Source organism: Gavialis gangeticus, unplaced genomic scaffold (assembly GCF_001723915.1).
Source record: "Gavialis gangeticus isolate Ggan-Ray unplaced genomic scaffold, GavGan_comp1, whole genome shotgun sequence".
In the NCBI taxonomy this organism is placed as follows: Eukaryota; Metazoa; Chordata; order Crocodylia; family Gavialidae; genus Gavialis; species Gavialis gangeticus.
In genome coordinates this window covers 156616136-156631748 of record NW_017729025.1, presented here as the reverse complement: position 1 = coordinate 156631748, position 15613 = coordinate 156616136, and the positions used below count along the sequence as shown (strand labels likewise).

General features: G+C 40.5%; 2 protein-coding genes across 10 annotated transcripts in view; one reads left to right on the top strand and one right to left on the bottom strand.

The window, feature by feature from the left end:
* The window catches only part of LOC109299239 (sodium/hydrogen exchanger 10-like), a 259437-nt gene extending 253217 nt beyond the window's left edge, over positions 1-6220 (top strand). The window contains exon 27 of the mRNA XM_019519839.1: positions 4494-6220. Within this exon, the coding sequence (XP_019375384.1) occupies positions 4494-4544 (51 nt within the window). The 3' untranslated portion in view covers positions 4545-6220. The remainder of the gene's footprint in view (positions 1-4493) is intronic.
* Positions 6221-10328: 4108 nt separating this feature from the next.
* Positions 10329-15613, bottom strand: part of PPP6R3 (protein phosphatase 6 regulatory subunit 3) — a 136853-nt gene continuing 131568 nt past the window's right edge. For all 9 annotated transcript variants that reach the window (XM_019519830.1, XM_019519832.1, XM_019519834.1 and 6 more), the window contains one exon: positions 10329-11843. In XM_019519830.1, coding sequence (XP_019375375.1) covers positions 11792-11843 — 52 coding nt within the window. In that variant the 3' untranslated portion in view covers positions 10329-11791. The remainder of the gene's footprint in view (positions 11844-15613) is intronic.

Sequence of the window (15613 nt, the reverse complement as noted above, 5' to 3'; positions counted from 1 at the left end):
TGGCATAGCCACAAGATTACCGTTTGCATATTGCAGGGGCCCTACATTGCCTGGTGCCCTCTTCTTGCTCCCCATGTATTTGAAAAAGGACTTTTTGTTGTCCTTAATCCTGGACACTAGCCTGAGTTCCATCTCTGCCTTGGCCTTCCTAACAGCCCTCCTACACTCACGGGCTGAGGAGGACTCCTCCTTGGTGATAGCTCCTCCCTTCCACTGTTTGTATGCCCCCCTTTTAGTCCTCAGGCATTGCTGAACGCCTTTGCTAAGCCAAGGGGGTTTCTGAGCACTCTTACCCCCCTTGCTTCTCTCGGGGACTGCTATCCTTTAGGCCTGGAGGATCGCCCCCTTAAGGTATGACTATCCCTCATGGACTCCTATCTCCTCTACATTCATGGTACTTGCAAGATGAAGATCGGGGTTGACCACAATTCTCCTCCAACAAAATGGAGCACTACAACAAGAGTAGAGCTTGTGTGTAGGGGTGACAACCAATTTGAGGCCAGTCCAAGACTCTGAAATTAACTTTACAGGGACCAGGGATCAAAGATCATTGCCTTCAACTTCAGGTCCCAGGTTTGTTTCTTCAACCCTGTGTTCTCTAACATAATGTACACAAAAACAAAATATATTATTTATGTGGGAGCTTTTTAAAATTGTATTTCCTGCACAAAGCAATGGTTTTAGAATTGCAACAAAGTAGATTTAGATTAGCTATCAGAAGCACTTTCTTATTGTTAGAACAGTAAGGCAGTAGAATAGGCTGCCTAAAAAACAGTGCATTTCCTTTACTGGAGGTTTTCTAAAGCAGGCTGGATAAGCATTGGACAAGAAAGCTTTAGGAGTAGCACTCTCTATATTTTTTCAGGAGGTTGAATCAGACCAACTCTTAATATCCCCTTTATCATACAAATTCAATGACTGCAAATACTCCAAAGGGGAAGATAAGAAAACAAAAAACAAACAAAAACATGTGACATGTTAAACACGTTGCTTAGTACACTACTGGAAGTTACATATACTGCAAGGAGGAGCACAAAGTAAGAAATATTTAGAACACATCAACAAAAGATAGGCAATATTCAAAACATGCAAGTAACTGATTTGGTTTCAAAGCTGGAGTAGCCAAAAATCCTGGTGAATGCACTACCACTGGAAATAACTGGAGAGTTAACTGCAGAATCATGCAGACTACAACATAACAGTGGTGACTGGATTGTGATTTTTTTTAAAGGTTTTTCAAAATCAAAATTTAAGCTTGCCAAAAATGTTTGAACAACACTCATTTGCTGTGCACCTGTTCACTGATTCTTTTCTGACTTCTGGGTCTAGAAGTGCATAACTACTGACAATGTCCCCCCTCCTTCTGAGTCCTGAGAGCTTTTCAGTATATTTCATCAGGGTGAAAAAAAATCAACCATGAAGAGGTCAGTAGCTCATGCAAGACAGTTCATGAGATTATTAATATGGACATGCACTAGTTATGTTCAGTGTTGCATCATCTGGTCACACTACCCTGCTCCCAGTAAGTCTTTAGTGTGAACAGCAGTCTATTCAAGGAAGTCCTACCAAGTTATACGGGAAGTTAGACTGGATGAACCTAATAGTCAGTTCAGACCTTTCAATCTACAAACCATGATTTGCACTGTGTTTGTTGATTGTTCAGTCATGTTCTCTAATGATAACACGTAGTGAAACAAAGCTTCAATGAGAACCTTCAAAGAAAAGGAACTCTGGCAAATCTGAAAGAGATTTCTGGTGGCTAGCTTTTCTCCTTGAGAAACTCATGCCCATTCTCTGTATAGCAGAATTACATTCTCTTCCTTTTTTGATGAAAAGGAGACAAAATTTCCATTTGCTTTACCAGAGGTGTCCTTGTCCTTCAGAAAAACTGAAAACTGAGATAGTGAATGCACTCAAAGCAATTCTAAGACTAGGTGATGAGATCTCATATTGACAACTAAGTCTCTACTACCATGGAGTAACAGTGTAGTAAGGATCTTTCTGTGGGCTAAACTGCCATTTATTAGATTACCTTCAAAATGATAAATTTCTTTAGCTCAGAGTAAGGGCACATGATGCCTGAAAGCTTACCTAACAGGTCTCCCAACTATACAGTTGGAATAATAAAAGGCATCAGAAAATCTGCACCTCTTGTTTAGCTCTTGAAAGAGGAAAGGGTTCTGTATGCATGTATTTCCAGATCCTGTGGAAACTTCCAGGTCTGTCCAAAGATGGCCTCTGGAATTTAAAGATAGCACTTGTGATTTAAGTTAGAGTCACAATCCCCAAAATGATCTGAAATGTTATCTAAACATCCTAACCTGTTCTCAAGTCCTATGAATTATACATAAGTGTGGACCAAAGCCATAGTTGAAGTCCTTAGTACAGCCATAGCTGATCTTTTCATTTTCAGACCCTGGAAGAGAATTCAAATTGGCCCAGCACAAGTGGATACCAAGCATCAAGCACCCCCATTTTAGACTAAAGTTCAGATTTTGGCCACCCAGAAATTATACAGGTAGATCACCTGGGTACAGCAAGGTGCCAAACTTCCAGTTAAAGAACAATGCAATATAGAGTTGTGCTGACAGGCACCTAAAATCCTCTGGGAGGTTACAATCATTGCTGCCAGGGTTATAAGAATTGACTAATATAAGCAGTCCTGGCAGCAGAGTGGGACCAAAGACTCCCTCATCCTCACGGATTACTGTTGAGTCCTATTCCCCTTGCTTCTTTTCTTTCCAGCCTCATGAATCTTGCAATCTTGGCTGCCCACATGGAGGGGTGGAGGGGACCTTGCCCCTAGCCTTGTGGTTAAATCACTTCCATAGGAAGTGAGAAATGTTGGTTTGGAATTCAGGCTGGGCCTTAAAAGCCAGGTCAGTGATTTACTGGGGAAATATTTTTTAACTCTAGGTTATCAGGGAAAAGGCAGACACCTCACATTCAAGAGTGAATGAATGAGGAGGCAGAGTACTGTTCTTCAAAATACTATAAGTGTTATGGTTCAGGGAGGAATCTTTCCCCAAGTAATCTGTATCCTGACATGAGAGCAAACCAACCCTCTGTAGCTCTGAATCAGATTCCTAAACCCTAAATCCCTACCTCTAGGGTGTCCTCATGGCTAGTAGGCATCTGCTTGCTAAGTGATTAGATAAGTGTGTCAAACATACAGCCCATAAACTGGATTTGGCTCACGGGGCTCCTAGAAGGGTCAGGGATTTAGTCGCAGGGCCCTGCACCAAAATCTGACATGCAGTCCTGTTGGGGGCATGGTTCAGTGCCCGTGTTAAGCAACAGCTGTGTTAACTGCTATGGCTCCCTGATACCCCCCACCCCACCACAAGGTCTGGATCAAGTCAGTGAAAAGTCGCACAGCCTATATGTGATCCACCAGGTTGGACACCCCTGGACTAGATTATATAGACTGCCCTTGAAAGAAGCTTGGACCTCTGCAGTAAAGGAAGCTGTTGAATTGGATCACTCTACTTAAGGCAAGGTACCAACACTTTAAGCACTGCAACATGTAAATGGAGGTAATTTGGAGGCTGATTAGCAACTGCCCCTTAACTGCTAACATTATTCATCTTCCCGCGAGTATGGCTCATACAAACAGGGGAAAGGGGGGCTTGAACTTTTAAGTCCTGCAATTCTGTTTCCCTGGCAGTAAAGAGTTTTGTTGATGCAGTGTTACTACACTTGCACAGTCCAAGCTAGGCAGCAAGCATGACTGGAACTCAAGACAGTCCCAAAACAACCTCGAATACAATTCCTTGATTACTTTTGTTGGGATACACTTTCTAAGTGCCCTTCCACAGATGGGTTAGAGCCTTACCATCTCCTTATGGGCTTTACAACTATGACTTAAAGTCACAATAGAGGAATTTTGAATCTGTGCTAGTATTATATTAGGGCAATTCAGTTACTGGTGAGTAAATGCTTTTCTCCTTACTATACAGAGTCAACAATTTTTACATAACTAAAGCAAATTAAAAACTAGTTCACAGTACGGTTACAGTCACCAGGCACACTGTGACAACTTGAAGAAAGAACTCTCTTCGTGAGCACAGGAAAATTTGAGGCTTTTCCATTTATTGGCCAGATTTAATGAGAAAAAAAGTTACTTGATTCAGATTAGAAACATACATTATTCTGGTTAATAGCTTTCTGAATGTACTTTAAATTGTACTTGTTTTACCAAACAGCTAAGTTAAGTGGTTTCCAGGAGGCAGGGAGGTAAGAGTGCTGGGTACTAGACTGCCTAGTGAATTGGGTTTCTTAAGAACTGGGAGGGAAGAAGGGCAGTGTTTTATTTGGGGCCTTTAGATTGGTACTGTTTAATTATTTTGGACAGCACCAAAAAGGTACAGGTTGAAGCATTACTTAAAAGTTATATTTGGTCCAAGATGTGGTAAGATGCTTCATTCATATCAAATAAGTAGGAAGTAACAAAAAAATACATTTTTAACATTTAATTGTTCTTCTCAAAACAGGAAGGTTCAACAGATCGGGTACAGTCCTCGATTGCCGTCTCAATTTTGTAAAGGCTGACAGATGTCCTGGTCACATCCACCTGATGCAAGACAAACCCAACAGGAAGGCCATGAAGGAAATAGGTTGCAAATATACAAATGTTCATACCCTAAAACAAAAAACAGAAGCTGATTTTGTAGAATTGATTTCCATATTGTATTGTGAAATCCAGTATGTTCCGGTTGATGTGCAAAAACTATTGATGTTCTACACAACCTCAGAGAATGTATTTCTCTTTAGTTAGTAGCAGATAAAGTTGAAGCATCAGTACTTGTTTTTCCTTTTTCACCCCTACTTCCCATATAATTTTGAAAGGTTTATTATGTGTTCATCTGTTTGATCTTTACAATGCAATAAAACCTACAAAATAATTTTAATATCAATAAATACATTTTTAGAACCTCTGCTTCATTTATGTGAAGCACTTTCAGCTCCTTTTTTTTAGTCCCCAAACTCACACTATACCTTAGCTGTAAGTGAATTAGTTACAGTATTGGTTCCCTACAAGATAGCATTTTCTATAGCAATTAAAAATTGCCTGGATCAAGCTAATTATCTTGCATAAAAATGTTGATTAGTTCAAGTAGCATAAAATGATTGAATGCATATGAATTTGGGTTAATCAAACTGCAAACTGAAAAGCACAAATTATAAGTTTACTTCAACTCTTAAAAACAAGGAACAAAAACTCCAGATGATCTGAAGCATCAGTACATAGCTGTGGCCTCCACAAGAGCCTTCCACTTCATGTGTGCAAGAATGCTCACTTATGCAAACCATCCCTGCACAAATCAGAGAGGATTTGCAAGCTGCTGTGGGAAGACTAAATGAGAGAGCACCCATCCCACTAGCTGTGCATTTATTTAGGCCAATAAACAGAAACCTATCACAACATATCATAAGCCTGGCAATCAAATTTTTGGTGCCATGCATCTGACTGAGAAGCACATTTCATCCATAAGGACATGGACTTGTTTAAGATTTATAACATTTTTTGCACTGTTAAAAGACAGCACTCAAAGTAGATGTAACAATCTACACAGTCCTCAATTTCTCTACAACAAGGCTTCAGTGTTAGCCTAACTGGTCTCTTTGTAATCCTTATAAAAGATTAACAGTTTCCTCTGACTTCCAGAACTACAAACAGATTTGAGATGTTCCATCAATATCACAGTTTTCACAGATACCAATAAAACAATGTTTAACCTCCATCTATTTAAAGCTTCTTCCCATCGGGACTCGACTCCTTTGAAGGTACAGTGAAGGACAAACTCATGACTAGTATCATGAACAAGGGAAAATGAAGAAAAGGGGGAAGCAACATATATCTGCAGTTATACTTTTCTTCTCAGGGTGAGAATTACCCTCCATCATTGGATCTGGGCATTCTAGAGAGAATAGTTTCTCTGGGCCTTTTTTCAAAGTTGGTCTTTGACAATGCATCATCATCTCCACTGAGAAGTGTCAAATACTTGGTCAAAGATCCTAGTAGGGAGACCCTATCTACCTATTAAGCATTTAAGTAGTACTTCAGCATCCAAGTGTGAACCTATGCCATCTTGATGGAGTCCCAGCAAGCTGGCTAGGACACCACTTTTTATGACTTAAGACTTGGGGCCAAGATGAAGGCCCACCACAAAAAATAATTTTTCAGGGACTCAGCAAGATGGAGCAGGATCACATTTGAACACAATTACAAAGAAAAGTGGTTCCAAGTGTTCAATTTCTTTTTTTGTTGAGCATTTGTCTTCTTTTTTTGGTTCCAATTATTCTGCTCCTGTAACAATTAACTAGCATTCACTGCCGACTCAGAGGATGCCTTCTATGCAGTAGAACTGCCAGGTGTTCCTCATGCTGCAGGTGTACAGGAAGGGCAAAAGGTGATGGACCATTAACGGCTAGGTTGCCACGCTGCTAGAGGAATCAGGAAGGGAGAAACCCTGTTTTTTTCAGTACTTGCAACATCCAGCAAAGGAAGATAGGGGAAACTTCTAGCTACGTTCTGGGGTTCCCAGGGAGCCACATCAAGAGCCAGGGAAGCAAATTAAAAGTATATGTTGTAAGTGAAGCCAATACTCTGCCCTATCACAAAACATCTGTCTGCAGAAGCCCCACTTCTGCAACAGGAAGAGGATTTTGCTTACCTCCCACTTGGCCTGTGCGCCTCTTGTTCTGACCCATGATCACTACTGGCTTGATGCAGAGCCACCCAGGAAGATGTCGCACCGTATTTCATCCTTTTTTAGAAAGGCTCCTGGAAACATTCTGACCAGATAACAAAATAGAAGTGTCCTTTTTATACATAAGAGAAAGGGGGAGCTTTATTCCGAGAGCAGTGGCCACCCTTGCAATACACTTTGTTTTTTTTTGTTTTTTACACAGGCGTGTGCATCTAAGCACAGGGAAACTATGAAAGCTCTTCATAGTTTCTAGGGTCGGAAGGGACCTGATCAGATCATCTAGTCTGACCCCCTGCCATGGCAGGAAAGAGTACTGGGGTCAAATGACCCCAGCAAGGTGTTCATCTAACCTCCTCTTAAAAACCCCCAAGGTAGGAGCCTGCACCACCTCTCTTGGAAGTTGGTTCCAGACCCTAGCCGCCCTGACCGTGAAGTAGCGCTTCCTGATGTCTAACCTAAACCTACCCTCTGCCAGCTTATGACCGTTATTCCTGGTCACTCCTGGCGGTGCTCGGGGGAACAGCGACTCCCCCAATGCCTGCTGGTCCCCCCTGACCAGTTTGTAACAGGCCACAAGATCCCCCCTCAGCCTTCTCTTGTGGAGGCTGAACAGGTTCAGGTCCCGTAGCCTCTCCTCATAGGGCCTGCCCTGCTGTCCCCTGATCATGCGAGTGGCCCTCCTCTGGACCCTCTCTATGCTGTCCACATCCCTCTTGAAGTGCGGCGCCCAGAACTGGACGCAGTACTCCAACTGCGGCCTGACCAGTGCCGCATAGAGGGGGAGGATCACCTCTTTTGACCTGCTTGAAATGCATCTGTGGATGCATGACAAGGTACGGTTGGCCTTCCTAACTGCCTCCCCACACTGCCGACCCATGTTCATCTTGGAGTCAATGACGACTCCAAGATCCTTTTCCGCCTCCATGCTGACAAGAGGGGAGTTCCCCAACCTGTAGGTATGGTGCCAGTTGTTCCTCCCCAGGTGCATCACTTTGCACTTGTCTGTGTTGAAACCCATCCTATTCTCATCCCCCCACCCTTGCAACCTGTCTAGGTCAGATTGTAGCCTTTTGCTTCCTTCTAGTGTGCCCACGTCCCCCCACATATTAGTGTCATCAGCAAATTTGAACAGGGTGCTTTTTACCCCCTCGTCCAAATCACTGATGAAGATAGGAAAAAGATTTATAAAGGAGGCACGGGATTCCCCACTTTTTTGTACTGTTGAGGCAGCGTAAAATTTTAGAGACAGTAAGACGACTAATTTCTAGCAATTAAGTTGCAACTCTTTTACATGGTGAAGAGAGAATGAACATATGCATCTGCAATTAGGTAATCTCAAGATATTTTAAGAATAATTTGCTCTTTAAGGTTCCCGAAGTCCTTAAGCATGGATTTAGTCCTACAAAACTTGGGACATAAGGCTCAAATCTTCTAACCAGCTAAAACAGGGAATGTTTTGTTGTCCTTCCCTTTCCCCAAAATTTCAGGCAGCCCTGGACTAGATGTCAGAGAGACACTCAAAAGGGTCACAAGTATCCAACATGAATAAAAGAATCCTAATCTTTTATTAACAATACCCTAGGCCTCTTCATACATGTCTTTTCTTTATGCTTTTCCCCCTATGCTCAGAAAAGAATGAGATGGAAGGAGGAAGGAAAACAGCATATTACTGTCTTCTGAAAAGGCTGCTGGTAATCTGAAAAAAGAAATAAGGCAAATTATTACATTTTAAAACTCAAACAGGACTTTTTTTTGACTATTGTATTGTAACTTAGAAAGCCATTTAGAAATACTAGCAAAGAGGAAAGAATGAGACACAGTGTTCCTTATACAGCTGTCTGTATTTTATCTGTTCACATGACATAAAAGAGAAACAGTGCACCAATACTGTTTTGAAGTAGACTGGAACTTGCCCATGCAGAATGTTAAGCAAATTTAATGAAAAATTTTTCCTCTGCTTCACCATGTCCCTATAAGGTTTTCTTCCCACCAGTATTTCAATGAATAGGGGATAGATCACTAGGTATATCCAGTTCAGTGGGTAAACTACCCATCTAAACCATCCACCACTGCCAGAGCCAGGATACAGGGCTAGATAGGACCATTAGTCTGACTCAGTATGGCATTTATGTTCTTATGTTTACTGTAGTGGTTAGACTGGAGATAGATAATAATGAAAGAAGAAAACCTCCTTCCTATCAAAAGCATGTTCACCAAGGCAGACAAGAAGGGAAAGTGACTGAACATTTTCTTCCCGTTGAAGAAAGTGAAAGAGTTGTTTGTTAAAAGACCTGCATTTGGAGATCTTGTTTTGAAAGGATGCAGCAGGTAACTATAATTTATGGCTGTGAAAACGTATCCAGATATATCAGTAAAAATGAGAGGGGTTAATCTCTTTTGTTGGGTCATACATACAGGAGAGAAAGACAAAAGGTTCAGTCAGAGTCAGCCTTTAATATTAGTGGATATGGTTGCTGTCCTCAGTTATATACTATGGTAGAACTTCAATCTCTCACACAGAATCCCCCATGGCAGTATCAGAAAGTCGGCGTACCGTGAAATGACAAATGAACTTCTCCATCTGAAAAGCAGTTGAAAAAGCTGTAGGAAGGCAAAGGTTCTATTTAAAAACACTTTCAAAGTTTAGTCCTTCACTTGACCTCACTGAAAATGATAGACACACAAGGAGGTATATATTTACACATTTTACTTGGATTAAAAAAGCAAATTTTCAATCAATGTCTCAACTAATAAAGACAGAGCCCATTTCTATCAAACAAATGGAGAGTAGGATTCTCCGAAAACACCCTTCAATCTTGCTGAACTCCAAGAAAGAAATAAAAAGAAAATGCCTCTGGAAGCTGAACATGATCTAGGTTTCATATATTTTGTAGTTTCTGTAACTTTCCATATTGCAGATTAAGGATTCCTGGTTCAGGTAATATACAATTAAAAATAAGAATTAGCAAGTTTTAGAGTTTGTGAGAAGGATAAATGCTTATCAGGTCTACACAATAATCCCTGCAAGTACCCAACCACACCTTGCTGCCATCTTCTTTCTGCTGGTCTTCAAGCAGCCACCTAACATATTTGTCTTCATTTACAAAGGAAGAGAAGGTCACTTCAAGAGACTAAGAGGCATTACTTCACTTAAATACATCATGCTTACTGTGCAGCCTCATGCCACTCCCATGAAGCCAAAGATATTTTAGGTTTCACAAGAACTGGTTCAGTAATAAGTCACACACAAAAAGAATGTCAGTCAACTTTTCCCCACCATCCCAAAGTAGGCACATTAAAGATACTCAAGCTACCGTCTAAAACGTTCAGCTGCACCCACCTGGAAACAAGTCCCAATATAAGTAGGACTACTGTGCCTTACAAAAAAGGGTTTAAAAGAAACCAAGTACTGATATAAATTCCTGCCTTGTATACACATAAACAAGTACAGCCACTGTTGCCCTTCTGTCTGCAAATGACTACAGGTTGTGTTTCCATTTTTATTGGGCTGATGAATTAATTTCTCAGTTTGCCCCTGGAAGTCTCTCTATCAAGAAATACTAGCACTGCATTGCTTGAAATGCAAGACAGGAAGAAATAAGGGAAATAACATTATACATTTGCTTTTTTTTTTATTTCTGTATGCAATGTAATGTTTAGGCACGTTGCTTGGGACACTTTCTAAAATAAATCATTGGCCAATGTTTAGAGTATCCTTTTGGCTTTAAATACTGGTCAGGAAAACAAAATGATGTAAAAATAAATGAATAACTATTACAGAAATAAAAATGGATTGCATCTAAAAGTGCAAGAGGTGAAATACTTTAACCCTTTCACCAGACAATGTGGCAATATACAGTATATTGCTTCTGTTTGTTTGAGAAGGCTGTTGGAATTTTATACTGACATAGAAAATTATAAATTACACGGAATTAGTTTCCATAATCACTATATATATATATATATACACACAAACCAGCTGAGAAAAAAACTGGTTTAGAACGTACAAATGAAAGCCTCACACAGATCAATACAGTGAAAGTAACAATTAACATGCTCAGGTGCCAAATTGACTTGTATTTAAAAAACTATACTTTTAAAATGCATGTACTGTAATTAGATTAGCAGCACAGGCATTTCATTTTGTTAACTTGTCTAACAGGATTATGGCATTTAAATAGGCAGATTGTTCTTAAATGTTCAATTGAATGATGCTTGGTGTTAAAATAAATCTTGGTGAATGGGTTAAAAGGCAGGTGAACCACTTAAAAAAACCACAACAAGCCATGTGCACTTCAAATATTCTAGTGTTTCACCTGTAAGGTATTGTTTCAAGCAAACAAGACTTAACAGAACATATGGCTTTACAGTAACATCAATTTTTGTCAACTAAGTTGTAGCAATAAATACTTAAAATCTCTACCAATAGACTTACATTTTTGATCTGTTTTAAACAATACAGAAAACAATTACCAATTAAAAAACCTGTTGTAAAATGTAGAACACCAAAAATTCTTATTTAAATCACTTTTGTAAGCTAGAACAACCAAAATAACATTTATAGGGCATTTCAGTTCTACAATTCTTCGCCAACCTGGAAGAAACATGAATTCAGATTTTAATTTTTACTTTTTTTTTTTTTTTTACAAGGTGAAAAATGTATGAAAACTGCTAAATACTTTGGTCACACTAATTGTCAAATAGTTATGTCTCAAATACATTAGATTTGTGTATTCACTTTTTTATAAAACTATTCTTACAGCCATTTTAACTATAGTATCACTACTATCATTACTTGGGTGGCAAGATCTTATTTCACAGACCACCCATTATTAGAACAATACAATATAAACATACGCAAAAATTATTGGTATTTCTCAATGTGCAATATTTTTTACACTTATGAATTTCTGTACAATGTCTTAAAATCTAGAATATAAACGTTGCTGGTCCTGATCCCTTGCGAAATTAGTGCAGCAGTGACTGGCTTCAACAGGCTCTAGATGAAATCCTCAAGAAACATTAAAATCCTCGGATATCAGTTCATATTCTTCAACCAACATAGTAGACATCACATATCATACGGGGCCATTAACAGATGCCTCTCCTAAAAGGGTGTGTTGATCAGTCCTAGGAAGTCAAAAGGAGGATGTAAGTGTATGTGAAACCAAAGCACTCTTAGAATAATCATCATAATCAAGTCTGGGTAAAAAGCATAAAAAAAATGAGCAACCAAAATCTTGTCAAGAGAGAAGTGATTCTGAGCTGGAGTCACAAAAAGAAGTATTTTACTGCAACACAACCTAAGCCAACTTCCCACTTCCATCACCTTACTGATCACACTATTCACCCCTGTTGCCTAATTACATACAGCACATTAATGAGGAAGGCAAATGAAATATGTGCAGATAGCCAACTGTGTTTGATCTTTAAGAAAATAAAACTGACTTGAGTCACTGAAAGTACGTATATGCTGACACCCTAGCGATGGTAGGCACAGGATGTTCAAAGAAACTAGACAGTGAGAAGACATGCAAAGTTTTAAACCCAACAGTGCTCTGGTGCCTACTCTGATCTATGAACTGCTGCTTCAGGAGCATCAGGAATTCACTCAAGTCCTCTAGTGTGGAAAAACCAGGAACAATGGAGGGGGACAAACCTGCAGAAGTGAGAAGCGAAGAATGGAATCAATATGTACCTCACTATGGCAAGAAGAGGTTCAAGGTAAAATGCATTGTTCTCTTCCTGATAACTTGGACGATACAGAGGAGGGAAAAAGAATCAGCTCCATTCACATGGTTCCAAGCAGACTGACCAAACGTCTCTCAACTGAACAGCATGCACAATAAAAAACGCCCAGCCACAAGCTAATCTGAAGGATTCAAGGGAGTGGGATTCCATTTTGTACCGCACACAAAGGAAGTTGCCTGTGATTCTTGCTCTCTGCTGGCATAGTCACAGAGAAACCACACTCCTGGGTCTGTGCTCAACATGCACATAACCAGCAGGAGCCCCCTAGTTAAACTCTTGGATGCTAATCACTAAAAACATTTTTAAATAATACAGCTACATTAGAAACAGCTAGCACAAGACAAAAACGATAAAAGTTTTCAAGAAAAAAGAAATCCGAGGAGTAAAGCGAAATGGGTGGGCTACAATTGTTTGACAGTTGTCACAGCTGCAACATTGAGCTCCTGCACTGACAGGAGAAAAGAAACTACTCAGAGCCACCCTTGGACTCCTAGCAAAAACCACTCCTCCTTATTGGCTGGGGGCCAAAGACCTACCTAGGGGACTTCCACCAATCAGATCTGTATGGAGCCCCAAAAGTGACCACTGATCTACTGGGACGGTTCTAGTAAACTCTTCTTGGGATCTGCAGTAACAGTGACCTGGAGATAAAGTATTTTAAAATAAACTTCCCCACGTTTAAAATGTGTTATTTGGGGCCAAAAGCAATCGGTGACAAACAAGGAGTCCTCGATTTATCAGTTAATGTTTTACTCAGAACAATGTAGAGAACTATTGGCCATGAGAGCCCTCTGCTGGTTTAAAACTGCGATTTGGATCTGACCAGCTCTAGAACATGTTTAAAAACAACACATTGTTGCAGCATTTGGAGCTATCACATTTACCTTTCTAAATTTTATCATTTGAAAGTCAAAAATGTTAAGCCTATTAAGAGTTGAGCATGTTTTTTCCCCAGCTGGAGTGTAGTTTTATTTAGTCTTTGAATATTTAAGAACAAAAAAAAAAATCTCAATTTGGTAAGTGGTATCTGGAAGTGAGAGAAAAGGAGACTATGAAAGAGCGGATTACAGTGTTTCCTGACAACTGAAAGGTAAATTTTTTTTTTTTTTTTTTTATATATATACAATTTTTCTACCTACATACCTAAAATGGTGGACATGTGTTGATATCTAAATTGTAGAACATTAGAATTTACAGATAAAAGCAATATCAACAAAAAAAGATCAGACTTATTAATAGCGCATTCAACATGCAAAATACAGAAGCTAGCTACAGGAACTAGAACCCACCACCTGCTAAAAATGCAAGCATGATCACACTACAAAGCCTACAAGTGCATCTACACATGCAATGAGTGTGAAGCAACGAACTCCAGCACATACTGCACCACAGTTAATTGCTCCCAGGTGCCACATTTACACACACACAGCACACTGAGCCAGGTCAGAGCAGTCCTGGCTAGCACGGAGCCCTGGGAGTCAGCCTGCCAGCCCAGGGGTGCTTTGACCTGGCTCAGAGTGCTGCAGAGGGGCTGGCTGGGGCACACAAGTGCTTTAGTGCAGGTCTAGCCAGCAGGTAGCCTCCACACTGAAGCACCCTCGTGCCCTAGCCAGCCCTGTCAGCATTTACGCATGCATTACTGCACACTAAGTAATGGTGCTCCAGGATAGTACTTGTATTTACAAGTACTAACCTACAGCAACGTTTATTAGTTTACTGTGGCCTAATAGGGTCACACGTATAGACATGGGGATGTTGCTACAGAACTAATTAGGCAGCTCTGCAGTAAGTGTCTTGCAGATGTGCCCTATGTGACCATTTACACATGATTCCAAAGAACAACAGTAAGGAAAAGAAGAGCTCTTCGTCTCTGACTACTGCGTAGCAAGCAATCCTCACTGGCAGAGCGTCTAAGTGTTCTGGTCCCTATCCTATGCACTATGCCTGATCTGTTGATCTCCTTTCTGCTCCCTGACCTATCTGCCACTATACCACCTCTGTCCTTTCCCCTCTGTCAAGTGGCACTTGCGGCATGGGTGCTACAGGCTGGCTACCCCTGAACTAAAGGGGCAAGCAGAGACGGGAAGCAATAAGAAGCTGTAAGCAAGAGAAACCCACCCATGCTGCCAAGTGCTTCACCTCAACAGGAGGCTTAGACTTTCCAACTTTCACTCAGAACAAAATTACCTACTTATCTCTATTTTTTTCTCAGTATTTGGCAGAACTTAGAACAGTTTCTTCCTTGCCAGAATCATTTGGGTACTTGGTGTTGCATGTGAGATGAGAGCAAAGGGTAATGCATCACTGACTTTATTACAGGAAACTGAAGCCATCACTGACAATAAACCTGTAGGTTTCCTAACCCCTGATGTACACTGTTATAGCTCTATCAGACATCCAGGCAGGGAGCTCTTCCTATGAACTTTGTCAACCATAAGGAACCTAAATTCTGAGTCGTGCACTTCACAAACCGTATATTGGATTTTCTTGGCCTGTGCTGAATCGTGTAGTAACCTGTACAGCCCAGCAAAACAGATTTCAATTATGTAAGCAAGGCCAGGTGCCTAGTTTCAAATCAGACTGTGGAGTGTGCTTATTTGGATAACAGATCTTGCACTTCGTGACAGGAGCTAAGAGATGGTTAAACCTCAGTTGCCATTTTTGGCCTGGTCTGAGATGAAGGTTTGATGCGGAGCTGCCTTGTCTGCCTGACAGTAGGTCTGCCTCTGGGGAGGCTTTAGTAGATTTCACTGTTGGCATTTTCCATTTCCAGTTATCACTGGACTGGTGAGGGTACCATACACCTGCACCAAGAAATAACATTGGTGAAATAAGATCAGGTGCGTCCTTTGAGGGAAGATGCCCTACGTATAGTAGCTGACTGATCCAAATCGGCAAGTCTACGATCAAGGCAAGCTTTCTACCAATTTGCTTAGCTGCATCTTGAATCCACCTATTCCCTTCCAGAATTCTCTGTGCCACCGCCAGGATACTGAGAGAAACAGAAGTCTGCCCCAAGCTGCTGATTCCTGTGATAGGCACAGTTAAAGAATTCTGTCCACATCAGCATTATATTCAAGCCATTAGAATTTATACAGTTGGGAATCACCAGCATGACTAATAATCTGCAAAAAAAAAAAAAAAAAAAA